General features: G+C 25.8%; 1 protein-coding gene across 3 annotated transcripts in view; it reads right to left on the bottom strand.

Annotated features, from left to right (window-relative positions):
* Positions 1–17,669: 17,669 nt before the first annotated feature.
* Positions 17,670–19,404, bottom strand: part of Hsf (Heat shock factor) — an 89,025-nt gene continuing 87,290 nt past the window's right edge. For 2 of the 3 annotated variants that reach the window (XM_075360410.1, XM_075360412.1), the window contains exon 12: positions 17,670–18,206. Coding sequence is in view for 1 of the 3 variants with exons in the window: in XM_075360412.1 (XP_075216527.1) it covers positions 18,172–18,206 (35 nt within the window). In the remaining 2 variants the exon portion in view is untranslated. The remainder of the gene's footprint in view (positions 18,207–19,404) is intronic. The other variant, XM_075360409.1, reaches the window with a different exon arrangement.

Genomic DNA, 19,404 nt, shown 5'->3' on the forward strand with positions numbered 1-19,404 from the left:
GTGATATTATAAAAATAATATCACATTATTTTTATAACAATGTGATACAAGCAACACTATTAAATACTTATAAAATTAAAACAAGTAAACTATTCTTACTTAATAACAATAAAAAAAATTAATAACAATATAAACAGGTAAAATTAACACAAGTCTTCCATTACCAATATTTTTTATCCTTACTCGTAACAGAAAAAAAATTATAATCACAAAATAAATTCAATCATAAAAAAATATACAAATATTGTAAACATATAGTACACCAGTATAATAAATATACATGTTACTGAATAAATGCAATATATACATTCATACAAATATATATTTTTTACCACATAAATGTTTTGTACAACAAAATTCATTTTGATGTCTCCCACAGCAGCATCTGTCTTTACACAAATATGATCATTAACCTAAAAGCTAGTTACAAACCACTTTATTCATAGCTTTATCCAGTGATATCATCAAAACCTAATGGTGCTATACAAAATCAGTTAACATTAGAAAGATGTACTAAACCTAAATTTTGAGCCAAAAGTTACATAAAGATTTTTTTAATGAATAGTTTATCAATCCGATATGGAATGAATACTCAAACATGCCTAAACAAAAATAGAATCACAAAAATATATACAAATTTAAAAAGAAAAGAAAAATATGCTAGACATTAGTACTTTCTTATTATTTTCAATATCTTCACATATTTATTTATACTACACAATTTACAAAATCACACAAATATGTAGTTTATAAAAACTATGTAGTTTTTATACAAACTACATATACAGACTCCTTTTTGCATTTAAATTATGTATGAATAATGCAGTGGATCTATCTAACATGTTATGTTAATTTATTTAAAAGAAACAAATAAACTGATCATTCAGACATGAGTAATTACAATAAATAAAACACAGATATAAGAAGTATGAGAAAAATAGTTTAAATCTGAGAATTTGAATATATAAAGTCAAATTTCAAATTAATTGTTTCTCCCGCATTCACTTTCTACTTTTGTTACAAATCATTAGCCATTAATAAATGTACAACATGCAGCACAATTACAATATATTTATACAATAATCAAATCATAAGGAATGTAATTAACAACCATAACTATAACTCTTAAATAGAATTATTCTTTCTAAAGTTGACACCAAATAATTTTTCATGGAAAATACAAATTATTGATTTAACTGATGGTTTAAAACTACCAAGAGAATAAAATATAACAATTTATTTCATCCTTATTATTTTTATACCATAAGATTGGATTATTTTTAGTGTCGCTGACAATAAATTCAGCAGTGTCAGAGCTAGATAATAAGTCACACTCCTTTATAGCCTTAATTGTAAAACACTGAATAGTATAATCAGAAAGTAAAAATAAAACTAACTATAAACAAAGCCACATTTAATACATCAGTTTCTGTAGATCAATAAACAAGCAATTTCTCTTACTCATTTGGCAACGTATAGACTAGACTAAATAACTTGGCTGAAACTAAGAATTTTATATATTATTCAGACATTTTTGAGAAACATACATTTTTTCAGACATTCTTGTAGGATATAGAATAGTAAATTCAATAATTATTAAATTATGATTTCCAAGAAAATCTGAAAAAGATTAGAAGTAACTAATTACACTTAAAGTTAAACCTCAAAGCAGTAGGTAATATAGTCTCTTTAAATCTGATTAACAAATATTTTATAAAAAGAAAAAATTGAAGGAATCTACAATTTAAGATTCATTACAGCCATAATCTATAATTTTAGACACTTTTAATTACGCATTTTTATTTGTAAAGAATGATTAGTTACTGATAAATCATTAGTTACTTATATTCCATTAAAATTAGGCCATACAGATTTATTTTTATAAATAAATCTGTATGGCCATACTGTTACTAATTGATTAACAGTATGCACAGGTAGATTGTTTATTAGAAATAATAACCGATAACTTATAAACAGGGCATGTATTTAGTAGTTAAATAAATCAATTTTATTTAAACAAAGAATTTTAAGTTGCTTAATAGCACTCATATATAGGCACTTTTAAGTGAGAAAATAAAACATAATTATTTTTTGTCATTAATAATATACATCACAGTTTTGAATAATCACAATCATTAAAAATTAATTTTATAAAATAATGAATAAAAACAGATAATTCATTTCATACTGATTACATCACACTGAAACATACAAATAATAATACAGTATACCTGGAAAACAATTTATATATATATATATATATATATATATATATACAAACACAAAACTCAAACAAAATTTACACTAGAAGTTTATGGAATTAATTTATTTTTAACACTTACCTGTAATAACATAAGCAAAAATGTCAATACATACACCTCCCAGAGAATAAGCGTCCCATTCATTGCAACATTGTCTTGATCACTGAATAAGAATTTTAAAAAAGATTGCAATTAATGTTTATAATTAGTGAATAATGATCACATCACAGTCAAAGCAATCTAAATTAAGACCATTTAGGTGAATTCAACTCGATTTACAAAACCTTGTGCTTTATTTTTTTAGATTTGTTCAGACACCCAGTCTAAGAAAATATTTTTGGGAAAGTACTCAATTTGTTAAAACATCTTGTCTCGAAAAGTGATTATCATCACTTTTAATAAACTTTACAACAGTAGTTAAGTGAGACAGCAAGAAAAACGACTCAGACCAACCAAACGTTCCTTTAATTTGGACTTCATTATAGCTGGATTTAATTAACAAGATTGGCTCAGGGAGTTTTAATCAAAATCAAACTTTTTGCTACGCGTACAGCTATTGAGAAAGTACTAAGTGGAGGATTTTGAATTCTTAATTCTAGGTTGATATCACTGCATTATAGGAGTGGGTAAATCAAAGCGATTTTTGGCAAGCTTCTTTGACTTAGGTAATCGTACAGCACTAGCACATGTAGTTACATACGTTTTGTGCAGATTGTATTAATTTAAACCACATCCACAATTTCAATGCAACATTCATTCATTAAGTGTTTCTAGGGTAGTACTATTCCTATACATAAAAGCAAGTGATAGATGGGTGAAATAAAGATAATAGTACTCTAAGTTTAGGTAAACCAAATTCACAGATAATAGTGGCAATATTGATTAGAAATATCAGTCGCTGTGCATAATTTACAATTAATAAGATAGAACTGGCATAGGATTTTAAATAAAGGCCATACAATTCAAGTTCAAGTAAATCCAAGTTCTTAATCCATATAAAATTCAAGTTTTTTAAAACCTGACCATGCAACAAGGCATCAAGTATAGATATAACTTTCACCTGAACAGATTACAAGAATCTGTAGGTCATTCCCTCTTCTAATATAATAATTTTTATTTGACATGTTTGTAAAAAAAATTACAAACTGGATGTTGAAAAATCCTGAAGAATCAAATTAAACATCTACACAGCTAAAAGGGAGTAATCACCCATATTTTCTTTTGAGATAGTAGTTGGACTATCAATCAATCACTCTGAATAGGGAACACACTGTCAAGTTCAAAGAACTTGGTTCAAGAAATCATTGACATGGTACACAAACTTGTCAATTCAAAATGAAAAGTAACAATTCCTCCCAAGTCAGGTTTTGATAAAATTCTTTGTCTTCAAGTTCACCAGGTCTAACATCCCATAGTGCTATCTCAAAGAGAGTGTTTTCAACTTGGGTGAATAATATTGATAAAACTAAGAAATTCTTGTGTCCACAAGAATTTTGAATATCAATCTTGAGATCATTTCAAAAACCAAAAAAAGAGGCTCTTAGCCAGTCTGCTGTAGTGTATGCTAATTAAGAGGCATCATCCTTGGAAGAAGTCTTCCACAAATAAAATTTACAAATTATAAAACACTATTTCTTTCTAATATTTTGGTATAATTTTCTTTTTCTATAAAATATTTTCACTAAATAAAAAAGATATTGATAGTAAACAGTCAATATATTTAATAAAAATTATTTAAAATATTTCCATTATTCTTCCTACTTATGCTTTCATAGTGTTTATTACATCAATTAAGTTATGGTAAATAATACTTGAGCCACATGTTGCGGAATATAATTTTGGTAGAATATCTGACTAATACTCTGTTTTTTTTTTGGTTATTAATGTTTGCTTCTGAGAGAGGTGGAACTGCCAACAATCTCAGTAACTGCTGAGGAACACATTTCTTAATCTGTACAGGTTTCATATAGCATTCATAGTTCCAGTCAACCAGAATTCTGGCTGATGATCATGCATACACATAAACATAAATAAAACCTTTACTCAGAGCATACGTAATTTATTTCAATATCTTAATAAATAAATAATATATATTATACAAAATAAATTATTTAGTAAGTGATCTAAATATCTTATAATTAGCAAATATTACAATATACGTATGTATACTTAAATTAATAATAATATATAGAAAAATATTTTTTATATTATTACATCATATAGTTAAAACATTAAAATTTACATACCTAATACATGCATTACAGCTCAAAATAAATAGTTAACAAGAAAAAACCTTTAATAATTAAGCCTTTTATCCAATTACTTTTAAGGAAAAGACAATAATATATATATTAGTGTAAACTCTTTAATTTTACAAAAACTTTGAATATAGATTATATATTATCAATGAACTTAAAAACAATGTTTTTTTTCAAACTATTAATGTAATACCAGAGATAAAAATTTACCTAACACTAAATCAGTTAAGCAATAAAATTAAATAACTATGTAAAGGGGTTCATCCCTTCATTGTTATTTTAAAATAATACTTTCAGTAATTCTGCTCTTCCTAAACATCATTTAAAGTAAGAAATCCAGATAATTCATGCAATTTATAAGCAAAAGGCCTGGAACCAATAATAATTCTAATTGCTGGTATTAATAAACACCTCACTGCAAACTTAACACTTATTTTTAAATATTTAAAGAGAGCATCATCATTCTCTTTATCTGCTGTTTAAAAATGCATTTATTAGAATACATTTAAAGATTTGACAAAATACTGCTGATTAATAAAAGAATAATACTTTTAAGCATACAGTATACAATTTGTATATTTAAAAACCTCTTTCTCATATTTTTTGGATTCTGCATAAATAATTTCTCATTTATATTATTGCTTTTTGCCCCTATATGAACTTGTTTTAAAGCAAAGAGAACTATTTTTTATTAATAATGTAATATATATAATCTCTTTTCAAAATATTATTTCAAGTAAGTATAGTTTTTAAAAAATGCACAATAATACTTAATAGGTCACATACACAGATGAATTTAAGAAACAATATTCAATCTATTCATGTGCCCATAAATAAAAGAGGAAAAGTAAAACACTTAGAACATTATAAATTTTATTTTACCAAAAATGAGCATATTCTTGAAAGAATTATACAAGTAAAATTAAGAATAAAAAAATAAGTATAAAAACAACAGAAAATGCACAAAACACTAATTTATAATAAAACAGTATTCTTCACAATACATGATAAATTTCTCAAAAATACTCTTTATTTTTACAGTTTAGATTACTTTCCAAGTCTTCTGTGGAAGGGATTTAGTAATTTTTGTGTCCTTTCCAGCACAATAACCACAAAAAAATTTAAATACCAACTTTTAAAAATTATTAAAATATAAACACTTTACAAGTTTAAAAAAAGAAGACTGAAACAATTAATATTCACAGTAGTTTACTAAAGTTTTTTTTAAACCAATAAAATAGATATGGAAATAATCTGTAATTAAATTTACTTTCATAAATGTTAATTAAATTTTATAATTAAAAACCAAACCCTAAATTTACACATTAGAGTTTACACATTAGACACTAAGAGCCATATAAGAATTAACCTTGAGTAAAGTCGCAACATTACCATATAATAATATTAATATGCAAGTTGCCAATAAAACTGTATTTATATTTTTCCTAGATTTTAAATACACTCGTGCAAACTACATAAATAACTCCTACACAAATGCCCATATTAATGAAGTTTTCCCGCATTTCATCTATGTTTGGGTTTTGTTACTACAGTATAGCCTTCTGATTAAAGAAGTGCAGCAGACCATGGAAATAACATACTTTTTCATTATAATTAATAATAATTATTAGTTGTAACTGTTCTATGATACAATATGGCCCACAGGCTCGTCATATAAAAAAACAAAAAAAACATTAATTTTAAGTTAACTATGTATGAGGAGTAATCAAGCAAAACCCAACATGTCCAAATATTTAAATATTAGGTAAATCTGTTATCAAGAAAAATCAGTAGATTTGTAGTATGAAATTCAAATTAATCAAAACCCAAGTCCATATATATTATAATACAGAAATTTGATTGTTCAGGCAAAATCCAAAATGTCTATCATAGTCCAAGCTAACACTAACTTGTCCAAACAACCAATAGAAGGCAAGTATGAGTTTATCTAACCTAATCAAAATGTGTGTTGTAATCATTCTCTCCTATTATTGAAGTGGTTTGTGGCATTGTTTTAAGTTTTTGAGTTTGTATCTACAATGGAAGAAGGTATTTTTGTGAAAAATATTTTAAAAGGGACATGAAAAAGATGTAACAAAGGCAATCTATTAAGGAAAAATGTATATGGAAAAGATATAGTGCACCATTGGCGGCCTACCCTCTTCAGTCCATGTAAACATAATATTAAACAATTTTCTTGTTTTAAATTAAGACTTAATGATGCATTATTATTTTTAAGAAATAAGTTACATAAGTTCAAATAAAATTGTTCAAGATAATAACATTATTCAAGTTAATAAAATTGCAAGCTAGATATCAATAATAAATGTCAAGCAACATAAGCCACATATAAATGATGATGTACACAAAAAACATCATACTTTTCATGTTAGTAATTCACTTTCATCATAATCTGGTGAATTCATTCCTGTATGTAAAAATATTTTATACATTTAACTCTGATTAAAACATGCCATCTTAATAACACAACCATATTATCAGGAAAGAATACAGGAACGTCGTTGGAGGAGGGGAAAGATTCAGTCCCAAATAGGAATCGATTAGAAAATTCAACGGTAACCCCTTAAGGCTGTGAGAGTCATTATAACAGAAGAAAATCATGTCGTGTGTATTTAAATAGTAAAATGACAATTACTAAATTATGGAAAGTGTATAATGACACAGTTGATATCAAAAGTCTTCTAGATCTGTTTCAATGAATTTTCTGTAATGAATTCAATAAACCGTTTGCCCGTATCCAATGCTGATGTTTGTGCACATGTGTCTTAGCAAATAAAAACTCAAAACAAGGAAGAAAAATACCCAAAACAAGAGTGCCAAAGCATTTTATAAATTACTATGCCAAGATTACGATTCAAACATAAAAGTTGCTTTATGTTTTAGTATGCAGCTAGAGCAGCCTTTGCCCAAATCTCCTATTCAACATGTTTATTATGTGAGACAGATTGAGTTTTACAATTTATGAATAACTGATTAAAAGGAAAAGAATCTTTATTTTATACATGGACTGAGGAATTGCATGATAGAAGCTCAACTGAGTTTCATCAGCTTTATTATATTATCTCAAAAATTATATATCAAACAAAAACCATATACACTTTTTCTGTGATGTTTGTGGTGCACAAAACAAGAATAATACCGTTCATCTTCATCCTTGAAATGATCGTATCCTTGATACGATCTGTGATAAATAATAATTTCCACGCTCAAGGGCACAGTTTACCTGTATTTGGGAGAGTTGAAAAAAATTAAGAAAGAAACCAACAATCATTAAACCAACAGAGTACTACACGTATGAAAAACACATAAAAAACTGAGAATAGAAAGTAAATAAAATTAATATTTATTAAATATAAAATCATTATCTAGTGTTTCCAAACATCTAATATTATTAACTTTAAAAATAATTCACATTAAGAAAGTTAACTGGAAATAAAACTTCAATTGTGGTTCAACATTTCTGTATTTCAAATTCAAGATGTAAACAAACAGTTAACTGAGCTGACCCTAATAAAGCTTGATGGGCTCCAGCAAAAAATTTCATTAGACTTTGCATCAAAGCAGCAAAGAAGGATGTTAATGATCTTCTGATGGATTTGTTTGTGGGATTAAGTGAGCACTGTACTATTAAGAAAAATCAGTTGATTTATTGAATGTAAATAAAATAAATTAAAATCCAACAAGTTCCTATATATTGTAATACAGAAATTTGATTGTTCAAGCAAAATCCAAAAACAAACAAAAATATCTATGATGTTATTGGTTCTTTACAAATGATATCAATAAAATAATTACATAACACAAAATAGCAAATGTGTATTTTGTGTACATATTTTAGCATCTTAACAATGTTCTACAAACTTTAGCCAGCATTACCATTACCAGAAACAGGGTCATCTACTACACTTTGATTACAATTAAAATAGCAATTAATGATGTTTACTGCTAACACAGCAGTAAAAACTCTTTTAAGAAATAAGAAACTCTTTTCTTTCAGAAATTTGTCTATATTTATTTACATATTATCTTGATGAAAATTTCTATTTAGAAAAATTTACTCAAAATCTGTGCTATGAATGTAGGAATATTGTATAAATAAAGCCTGAAGGAACAAGAAATAGAAAATTTGTAAAATAATATGTATATAAATAAAGACATTCTAAATATTTCTAACAACATTAAATAATATAAAATTATTTGATTTTTTTTCAATAATCCGTCTTCATTAAAAAAAATTGTGAAAAATTAAAATTCAATCCTTATTTATAAGAAATTTAATTAAATGTAAACTATTATAAAGTAACCATAATAGTATGATATTTTAGACACGGAAAAGGATGTGTTATAATTAAACTAAAAAGCACACAACAGTTTTAAAGAGAAAAAAACTATAACAATCTTTATTTTTCATTTATTTTCAAATAAATAAGTTTTTTAAAACTATTAAATTTCAGATTTACAAAGTCATTACATTAATTTTGTAGAGATGAATCAAGATTTTTTTTTTAATCATGAGATTATAAAGTATGGAGAAAGAGAGATACTACATAGCTATAAAAAATAATTTGTTATTAATAACCCACTGCATTATGTAACACCACAATGTCATAAAGATATTTTCACTAGTTACATATAACAAACGTTTGTACTTATTAATGCCTATTTATATAGACTGTTAACTAAAAGAATTTAACAATTATAAATAAATAAATAAAGATGAATTTATGCAATTGGATACAGAAATACCTAATGAGATGATAACTGTATCTAGTAGAATAAGTCTATTTCTCTATCAACCAGTGCAAAAAGATAGGAGGAAGAAGACATTGTTTATACCACTGGTAAAAGGTAATGTTTACAACCATCTTCTATCCAAATATGTCCTATAGCCATTCTGATGCCTGTAGAACATCAGATTTTTAATGTCCATTTCTGTAATTTAAAATCTACACAGGTCAAAGAAGCAGAAAAAATTTTCAGTAAAAACTCTTTTTTGTATGAAGATTTGAACATCTTTTTTAGGAATTAAAAAAAATTAATGAAGTAAAAAACATTTTTTATGAAAAAAAATCATTATTTTCTGAGCTTTAACTACATCAGCAGACCAATTTTTATAAAATACGCAATTATAAATAAAAATGCATAGTTGAAAATATAGTTTTATACATATATATATATATATATTACATATTATTTATTTATAATATTTTTAAAATATATTTTATGTTACATATGTATTAATTTGGACTGCTGACGATGGAGTTACGGCTTTGAAAGCATTACAGACAGATAGGTCAGTGTTCTTAACTTTTATTGGATTATATCTGGTGAATTAAAAAAAAAATTGTTAATAATTATTTGATATAGTGGTATATTACAAAGTAAAAAAAAATGTAAAATAAAATAATGTATATATAAATATACATATATTAATTTAGTAAAATTTTTTTTTTCCATATCTTCCTCTGTATCAATTAATACCAAAAAAACAAAATAAACAAAATTAGCACAATCCACAAAAGTACAGAACCAGTAAGAGCTGTTATCTTATTAATTTTCTTTTTCTTTTTTATAAATCAAAAGTGTTTTCAAGAAATTTCTTCAACAGTTGATTAAAATTGAAATTTGATTACACATTAAAAACATTAATAAAATATTTAATATGATATATGAAGGCAAATTAATTAAAATAATTACATCTTTAATTTTAAAAACATTAAAAGTTTTATTTTTTATTTATTTTTCTTATACATGTTTGTGGCTAGCCATTAAATACAGCACTATACTAATGTTATGTAACCTTTACATAATATTAACAAAAGTGCTGCTATCTATAGCAGCTTTAATAAGAATATCATTATCAAATTCTGTTTGCAGATTGATTAAGCTGAATTTCTGTCTTTATTTATATATATAATATTTTTCTACATTGTAACCATTATAAATTCTGACCTAAATTAAAATTAAATTAAATTGGGTTATGTAAATTTGTGAATTCATTTGCATTTTATTTTATATTAAACTATTTTGTTATATGGATTTTTTATACATCAACGGACGATATATTTGTTAAAACATAAAAGTTAAATTAATAGCAGCATGATTCATTTGTATTAAATTCTTTCTTAAAATAGAAGTTTAATAAACATGACATCATGGTGGAAAATGTACTAACGTTTTCTATACAAAGAGAGTTACGTTTGTGTGAATACACATGCTCACACAGACTTGGACAATTCGGAGAAATAGTGGTGGAGTATAAAATACTATAATAATAGTGGTGGAGTATAATACTAATAATATTATTGAAAATTTAATTAATGTTTATAATGATGAAAAATATAAACCCTACAACCATATAATAAGACACTTAAAAAACTATAACTGTAATAATGATTTTAAAAGTTTGTGTGGCATTTATAAAATAAAATGTAATGATTGTGATGAAATTTATATTGGGAAAACTAATAGATCTTTTAAAGCAAGATTTACAGAACATTTTAGATAATATATAAGCAAAAAATTGGGTTTTTCTAATGTTGCTGACCATCTAATAGTGAAAAAACATTCTATTACTGACTTAGAAACTAATTTGGAAATAACTCACAAAAGAAAATGATAATAATAAAACACTGGACAATTTATAAAAATATCATATATATATATATATATATATATATATATATATATATATATATATATATATATACAGAAATTCACCTTAATAAACCTGCAAACAGAATTTGATAATGACACTCTTATCACAGCTGCTATAGATAGCAGCACTTTTGTTAATATTAGGTAAAGTTATATCATATTAGTAGTGCTGTATTTAGTGAAGTCACAAACATTTATAAAAAAAATAAAAATTTTAATGCTTTTAAAATTAAAGATTTAGTTATTTTAATTAACTTAACTACATATTCATGTTAAATAGTTGAATATTTTTAATGTGTAATCAAATTTCAATTTTAATCAACTGATGAAGGAATTTCTTGAAAGCGCTTTTGATTTATAAAAAAGAATAAGATAAGGAAACAGCTCTTAGGTGAATTGTGCTGAATTTTGTTCATGCTTTTGATACATATATATATATATATATATATTACTGGTAAATAATATTTTATTATTTATTTTTTCACTCTTAAAAGTATAAATCATTTACTACTAAAAAATTTAAGATAAAGCACTACATACATTTACTTTATAATTTGTTTCTTTTCTTTTTTAAAACTAACAAAAATGAATTACTGAATAACTTAAAATTAACCTCCATTCATTACGCAACTATATTTTACCTGAATATAAATAATTTCTATCAACAATTTAAAAAGTGCATAATTGCAAAGATAAATTTCAAAAATAAATAATGCCAAAAATTAATTTAAATCAGGCATGTCCAACCCACGCAAGGCCCACAGGCCATATGCATCCCACTTGTACTTTTTTTGCGGCCTATACAGGGTATTAGAAACTTATTATGTATTAAAAATCTAACAAATATTAAAAAAAGTTTTAAATAAATAAAATAAAAAAAATCAATAAAAAAAATAAATAAAGCACTACATCAAATATAAACAATAGAACAAAGATTTTCAGGAAATTTCTATTAATTGGGGATTACTATATACTTTACTTCAAACACATTTGTTCCAAAGTAAACTGTGAAACTGTAGAGGAGTGGGGATCATGGGCAGTAGAAAAGTAGAGAACTAGGCCAGCGATTGCTTAGTTTTAAGAAATGCTTATTTGTGCACAGTGCAAATTATTGAAACCTTAGTGGAGATTGAAAAAATACACTTGCTACCGTTAATTAAGTAAAAAAAAAAAAAACCCGTTATATATCATTTGAACTAATACAACTGGTGAACAAAAAGCTAAACTATAATTACTTAAAACTATTCTGACTGCTCAACAAAATGTATTTCAGAAACAAGCAGCAGAATCAAATGCAATTTTTCATGCTAGCAAGTGAATTTCTCATATTATTGATAGAAAAATGAAATCCTTTTCAGGCAGCAAGATATCAGAAAAGTTTGATGGCTGCAGTAGAGGAAATTGCTCAAGATAAAATTAAAGCTTTTCACACAAATTAGTCTGTCTCATCAAATTGTGGCAACCAGAATTAATACCATATCAACTGAAATTTCTGCAACCCTTAACACAGTTGCAGAAAATTTTGTGTGCTTTTGGCTAGCTCTGGATGAAACAAGAGATGAAGGATACCACTCAACCTTCTATTTTTATTACAGGAGTCAATAAACAATTAAATGTGGCAGAAGAATTTCTCAATCTTCTAAGTTTAAAAGATGTACAAGTGCAAATAATATTAAAGAAGCGATCATAAAGTGTGTACAAAATCATTAACTTCATTTAAAAAATCTAATTGGCACTGCAGCAACTGATTTGTCATGTTTTTTACACCTTGAAAATTTATGGACATAATCATTAGATAAGTTCCACATGATGTCTATTGTTATTTCAATAAATCACACATTAAAAAATAATTCCCTGAAATATCATTATTTCAAAAGTATTTTCGAGAATTAGAAAGTGAATACAGCAATTTGAATTTCTATGCAAAAATTTGACAGTTGAGCCGCAGAAAATGCTCACAAAAGTTTTGGAACTTAAGTGAGAAAATTTATATTTTTACGAATGAAAATGAGCAAGATATTCTAGAACTCCAAGATGAACAATGGCTTCTTCATTTACATTTTCTCACAGATATTATAACAAAATTAAATGATCTTAATCAGATATTTCAAGGCAAAAATATATTAATTACAGATTGCTCTACTAACATACCAAAGCATGAAAATCAACTTTAGTCAAACAATTTAATGCACATTCCACTATTACTTAATAGCAGTAATATTACATAAAAGTAACTGAAAAGACTTTTCTAAATACTTGAATGAAGTAAAAAAATTGCAGACTGCTTTTGAATACAGATTTGAACCTTAATAAACATGAAATGACATCAATATTTTTATAATCCTTTTAAAACTGAAGTGCTCCAGAAAAATTTTAATTAGAATTGATAGACCTCCAATCAAGTATTGATTTGAAATACATGTTTGAATCAAGTAATAAACTCAAATTTTACCAAAAATGTAATTAAGAAGATAAGTATCCTAATTTAAACCAATTATCTACTCCGTGTTATAGCTGCTATGGTAACCACGTATCTTTAAAAATCTTTCTTTAAATTGAAAATTATGAAGTCCAAAAACTGCAACAAAATAATGGGTAACACTGTTGACAAATCAACTTGTTATCCCTCCTCTAAATTACCAGTAGATGTTAAAGAATTAGTAGAAAAAGTGAAAAACAAATTTTGCATTAATTAATTACGAATTATAACTTAATGGTTATGTAAATATGAGTGGTTAGGATCAAAACAAAAATTTTCACTTTTCAACAAAATTTAGTTACCATATCTGTTTAAAAGTATTTTTTGAGCTCTTTTGAGTGAAATTCTGTTTTAATCAAAACCGACAATGTCCTGAAAAATCTGCATAAACTTTGGGTTTAGTATCAAAAAAAATCTCCTTCAGCTCTGGTGAATAAAAAAAAAAAACTATCTACAATAGCCTAGTATTGCAAGTTATGTTTAACTTAAGAGGGTGTTAGCCATATCATGGTAATTTGATAATTAACATCAAAGGTTTATTTTTTAATGATGGAAGTTTCTCCATAAGTAGTAACGCTTAGTAAAGCAAGAAAGAGAATCCAGCAACCACAAAAATGGAAAAGAAATCTGACTGAGCAAAAGAAGTAAGTACCATTACTTTAACTTTATTAATTTATAAGCATTGCGTTAATTGAATATAGGATAAAATATTGTAGATGTAATGGTTATGAAATTATAAGGTGTAATGGTTACAAATTTACTTTTGTAACTTTTTAAGTTACAATGAAATACTTATTGTTAGTTGCACTTTACAGTGTTATTCATCACATTAAAAACCGTTTATTTTTTCTGTTACAGACTCATTGCAAGAGCACCACCATGATTTCCTATATGTAATCACAGTACAGATGTCTTTTTCAATGCACGACTCTTGGTGAAAATCATGTTTGGAAATTTCACGATCATTCTATTCTTCTAAAACAATGGTATCTCAAGACAGTCTCATTCTTAAATTCTTTTCAAGTATTCCTGTAAAAAGGCGAAGGCCCAAGAATTCACATTACCAAGGTAAGCAGTTTACAACTTAAACTTTCATTCAAACAACTAAAAAGCAAATGCAAAAGCAAAAGCAAATTTGTCAATAAGCATTCTTAAATGTACTAGGAATTACTACAGGCAGTAGACTCAAAACTGTTGTAAATAACTTTTTAAAAATGGAAAGAAGTCCTAAAGAGAACAGAAGTGGAGATAGAAAAAGTTGGAAATACCAGCCAAAGAGAGAAAGTATTATTCAATTTTTATTTTCAGTAAAATGTATAAAATCTCATTATTGTAGAGAACAAGCGTTCAGCAGTATTTGCCTTCAGAAATTAATGTTAAAAAGTTAACTAAACAGTACAATAATGAAAGGTCAAATGATAAGATAAAACCATGGCTTTTCAGACATGTATTTAACACTAAATTTAATCTTGGATATGGTTCTCAAAGAGCTGACGTTTGTTCCAAAATTTTAGAGACAAAAGAAAAATGAAAATATACTATAAGCCCTGAAGAAAAACTGGCTCTTATAACACAAAAAAAGTTCACAGACTCAGAGCAGAGGTATTTTACAACTTGTTAAACAAAAACAGTGACCATTATATTATTTTTAGTTTTGATTGTCAAAATAATCAGGTACTGCCTAAGGTACCTGTCAGTCGCCATATTATACAGTAGACAGCTTTATACGCGTAACTTCACAGTTGTAAGGGGGCATTCTAAGACTGAGTTTAATCAAAACAATATTTTTACTTATTACTGGACAGAGGATGAATTCTCAAAGGATTCAATTACTATAATATCTGCTGCATACCACTGCTTAACAAACTCTGATTTAACAAACAAGTCAACTATTAGGCTAATGGCTGACAGTTGTGCCAGCCATAACAAAAATAGCATGCTTATTGCAATGTCATGCATTAGTTGTCAGTTGCACCAAATCATATAAAAAAAGTAGAACTGATTTTTCCTGTGGTCAGTCATTCTTAATCACCATCTGACCAGGTCTTTGGCATTATGAAAAGGGAGGTAAAAACAAAAGACACCATTGTTAATCCGAATGACTATATTGAAATATTTTCAAAAACAGCTAAGTATTCAAACTCAGGCATGACTGTTCCATCTATGATTAGCGAAAGAAGGCACAAACCCATCTTAAAGTAACCAATAATTGGCACTTCCAATTTTCCAGCTGAAAGGTGGAAAATTGCTCTCCTGTAAGAGGAGAGCAGAATTATGGAAGTAATTTTTGCCATCGAAAAAGGCATTTTGAAAAGAGGAAGGAAACTTAAAATCATAAATCCAGATGAAATCAGTCTACATGAAAATGTTATTTTAAGTACTTTAAAACTTATAGATGTAAGAAAACTTCTAGCAAAACACTTTGGTAGCAAGTGACGCACTATTAATTTTCTTTCTTATTATTTTAAAAGTGATTCCTTCTGAACTTGTTGCTGAAGAGTAGTAGCGACTAACAGTGAGTATTGTATTGAACACAGAAAAGTCGGCCAATTTACAAGTTTAAAAAAAATGAAGATTTTCTTATTTTATTTTTAAATGATATATCATTTACACAATTTAATATTATTTTGTTTAATCTCTTAAACTGTATTTTTTCTGTTTGTAACTTAATTACTTATTATTATTAACTATTTTGTTCATCAAGCATATTATTTTTCTATTTTTACTTAAAAATTATGCTTGTTTATACACTATTACAATATTTCATAATGAATTTAAAAAAAAATTAATGTTTCAAATTAAAACAAAGTGGAATTAAAAAAAATTTAAAGAAAACATCACTCATAAATTATTTTTGGGTTCAAAATAGACAATATCCATTTGTTTTAGGTACAAAATCCACAACAAGTTTCAGGGCCAAACCAATAATATCCACAGAAAAAGTAATATTTATGAAACTTTCAAATTTGATTTAATAAGATATTTCAATCATGAGAACATGTTTTTTTAATATTTTTTAGGCAAATAAAATAAACCCTAGTTGGTAAGATACGAAAATGGTAGTTTTTTGCAGTTTACCAAAAATGAAAGAAAATGGAGATAGTTTATTTTGATCTTGCACTACTCATGTATATTGTTATCATTAAAATTTAATTTTATAAGTGATATAATACATCACACTGCAAAAAATAATTAAGACATATAATTTAATTATAGTTGCATGTAAAAATATTTGAGTTGAAATCTATTGGACATAGATTTCCTGGAGAGTTCCAACTATTATTATTATTGAATTTAAATTTACTTATTGCATAGATTTTGATTGTAGCTCACTTCAGATTAATAGAATTTTACTGGGCCAATAAGGATTTTTAGTTGGACACAGCTGACTTAAAACAAATAAAACTATTTTCTAAAAAAAAATATTCCTTTACATAATTTTTATAATTGTAAATGACGCCTTTACCAAACAAACCTAAGATATAAAGTAAACCATTTAACAAATATTTATGTTCTATAAAAATAATATTAATTAATACAAACAAAAAAAACTCCCTAAATAATGCTTAATTGGTAAATAAAATATTTTCAAGTAATATATTATATATATATATATATATATATATATATATATACACACACACACTCCCATATGCACATACACCATACACCATATACACATAACACACATAACACACACAAAAGTTTTTAGTAATTACATTTTTCAATTTAAGAATTAATAAAAATCAGTTCTAAAGTATACATTACTAGCTTGTTGGCTAAAATTATTTAATTAAAAAGTAAATTATTAATTAGTTTTATTAATACAATACTTTCAGAGGTTGTTAAGTAAAATATATAAATTGATTTTAAATAACTTGAACTAAAATAATTTTAAGTTACAGTATAAAACTGTACTAAGAGCATAGTGATGATAATAAAAGTAACAAAAAAGGAAAAATACAACTTAAAATCCTTGCATTTAATTAATTGTAAAATATGACTGTCAAAAAAAATCACAAAACCATACACATAATCAAAATAAATATATTTTCTTAAAATAAAAAAAAAATTAATAAATTCTTAAAAAACTGAAAAGATACTTTACATAATCACTGACTAATGTTCGTAACTGAGGTTACATTTATATAGATGAAAATAAACAATCTGCTGAAAAACGTTCACTTTTTCACACAAATAAAACAGTGTGTTACTTTAAATGTAACAACTATTGCAATAATAACAAAGGCTCGTTAATATAATGAATATTGTGATGTATCACTAAGATCAGCAAAAGTTCATTTACCAATAATATATTAAGGCATTTTTTTAAAGTAATCATTATCATAACATACAATTACAGTATCTACATTTTTTTAAATTTAATTTACAGAGCCATACAATTACAGTATCTACTTTTTTTTTTAATTTAATTAATTTATACAGCCAAAAAAATTCAAAAACAAGCTGGAAATTGGCAATGGATATGCCAGATTTAACAGAATATTCTGAGCCCAAGAAACAAACCATCTAAAACAGACAAAAACGTATATAATAAGTATATAATAAGATGTTTATGTAATGTATTTATTACTATTATTAAAGTTTATAATACTAAGTAAACAGATTTACAAGTAATGCATTATGGATAAATACCAAATCATCACTACACTAACAAGTACATGAGTAAGGCCTATAACATGAATGGATAACAGCATCAAAATAGTGTAAAGCATTGTAAGCTAATTTTAGACAAAAACAATATAACTAACTTATAACTCATATTTAAATTCATATTTAAAAGTAAAAATGAAACAAAAAAAAATCTTGGGTTTGCTTGCTAATCTCGGTTACACATTACAAGTTATCAAGAAAACCAAACTACTCACAATTTTCTGCTCATAATTATTAAGCGCACAAGTGAGACATATAAGAGTATAATTTATGTGACAAATAAAAATTTTCAACAGTAAATTCTTTGGTTGATATTTCACACAAATTTTATTTGATTTATACTTTCATTGTGAACTAATAAATTTTATGTTAATAGCAATAATAAAAAGGATGAGGTACAAATAACTTCATTGAAATTGTATGTTTACTTTATTTTTTGATAAATAAAATTTACAATACAATTTATGGTTCATATTATCTCTGAAAGCTACAAAAATAGGCTAAAATAAGTTTTCTTAACACAGAACATTGGCTGAACTAAAGAGAAAATTTGATAATAAAAAGTAAGCATAGATAAAAAAATTCAACTTAAAAACTTCTAATTCAAATTTAAGTATATAAATAACAAGCACATCTATTGTAACAACTCTACACTCTCCCTTCTCTCCTTCATTTATATATAACTAAAGATTAGAATTGTACACAAAGGCTTTTAATTGAGTTCACAAAAGGATTCATAAGTTTAGTTTAGGATTCATGAGTTTAGTAAAGGATTCATAATTAAATAATTTCTGCAAAGTGTTAAAGATTATCACAATAAATATTACACAGTCCAGTAATTATGTTATCTGATGAATAGCAATGACGAACTATTCAAGATCTGTTCGTTAAATTCCAGAAATAATTTCTAAATGGTGTCACCAGTAAAGAAAAAAATAATTTCAAAGGAATAAACAGATTCAACATAGAAGGGTTATTTTTTTCAAGGTCCGATCAGTCGCGAAATAAAAACCCGTGCAAAAATCAGATGAACCTTTGCGCATATGTGTTGTGC

The sequence above is a fragment of the Lycorma delicatula genome, chromosome 3 (assembly GCF_047948215.1).
Source record: "Lycorma delicatula isolate Av1 chromosome 3, ASM4794821v1, whole genome shotgun sequence".
NCBI lineage: Eukaryota > Metazoa > Arthropoda > Insecta > Hemiptera > Fulgoridae > Lycorma > Lycorma delicatula.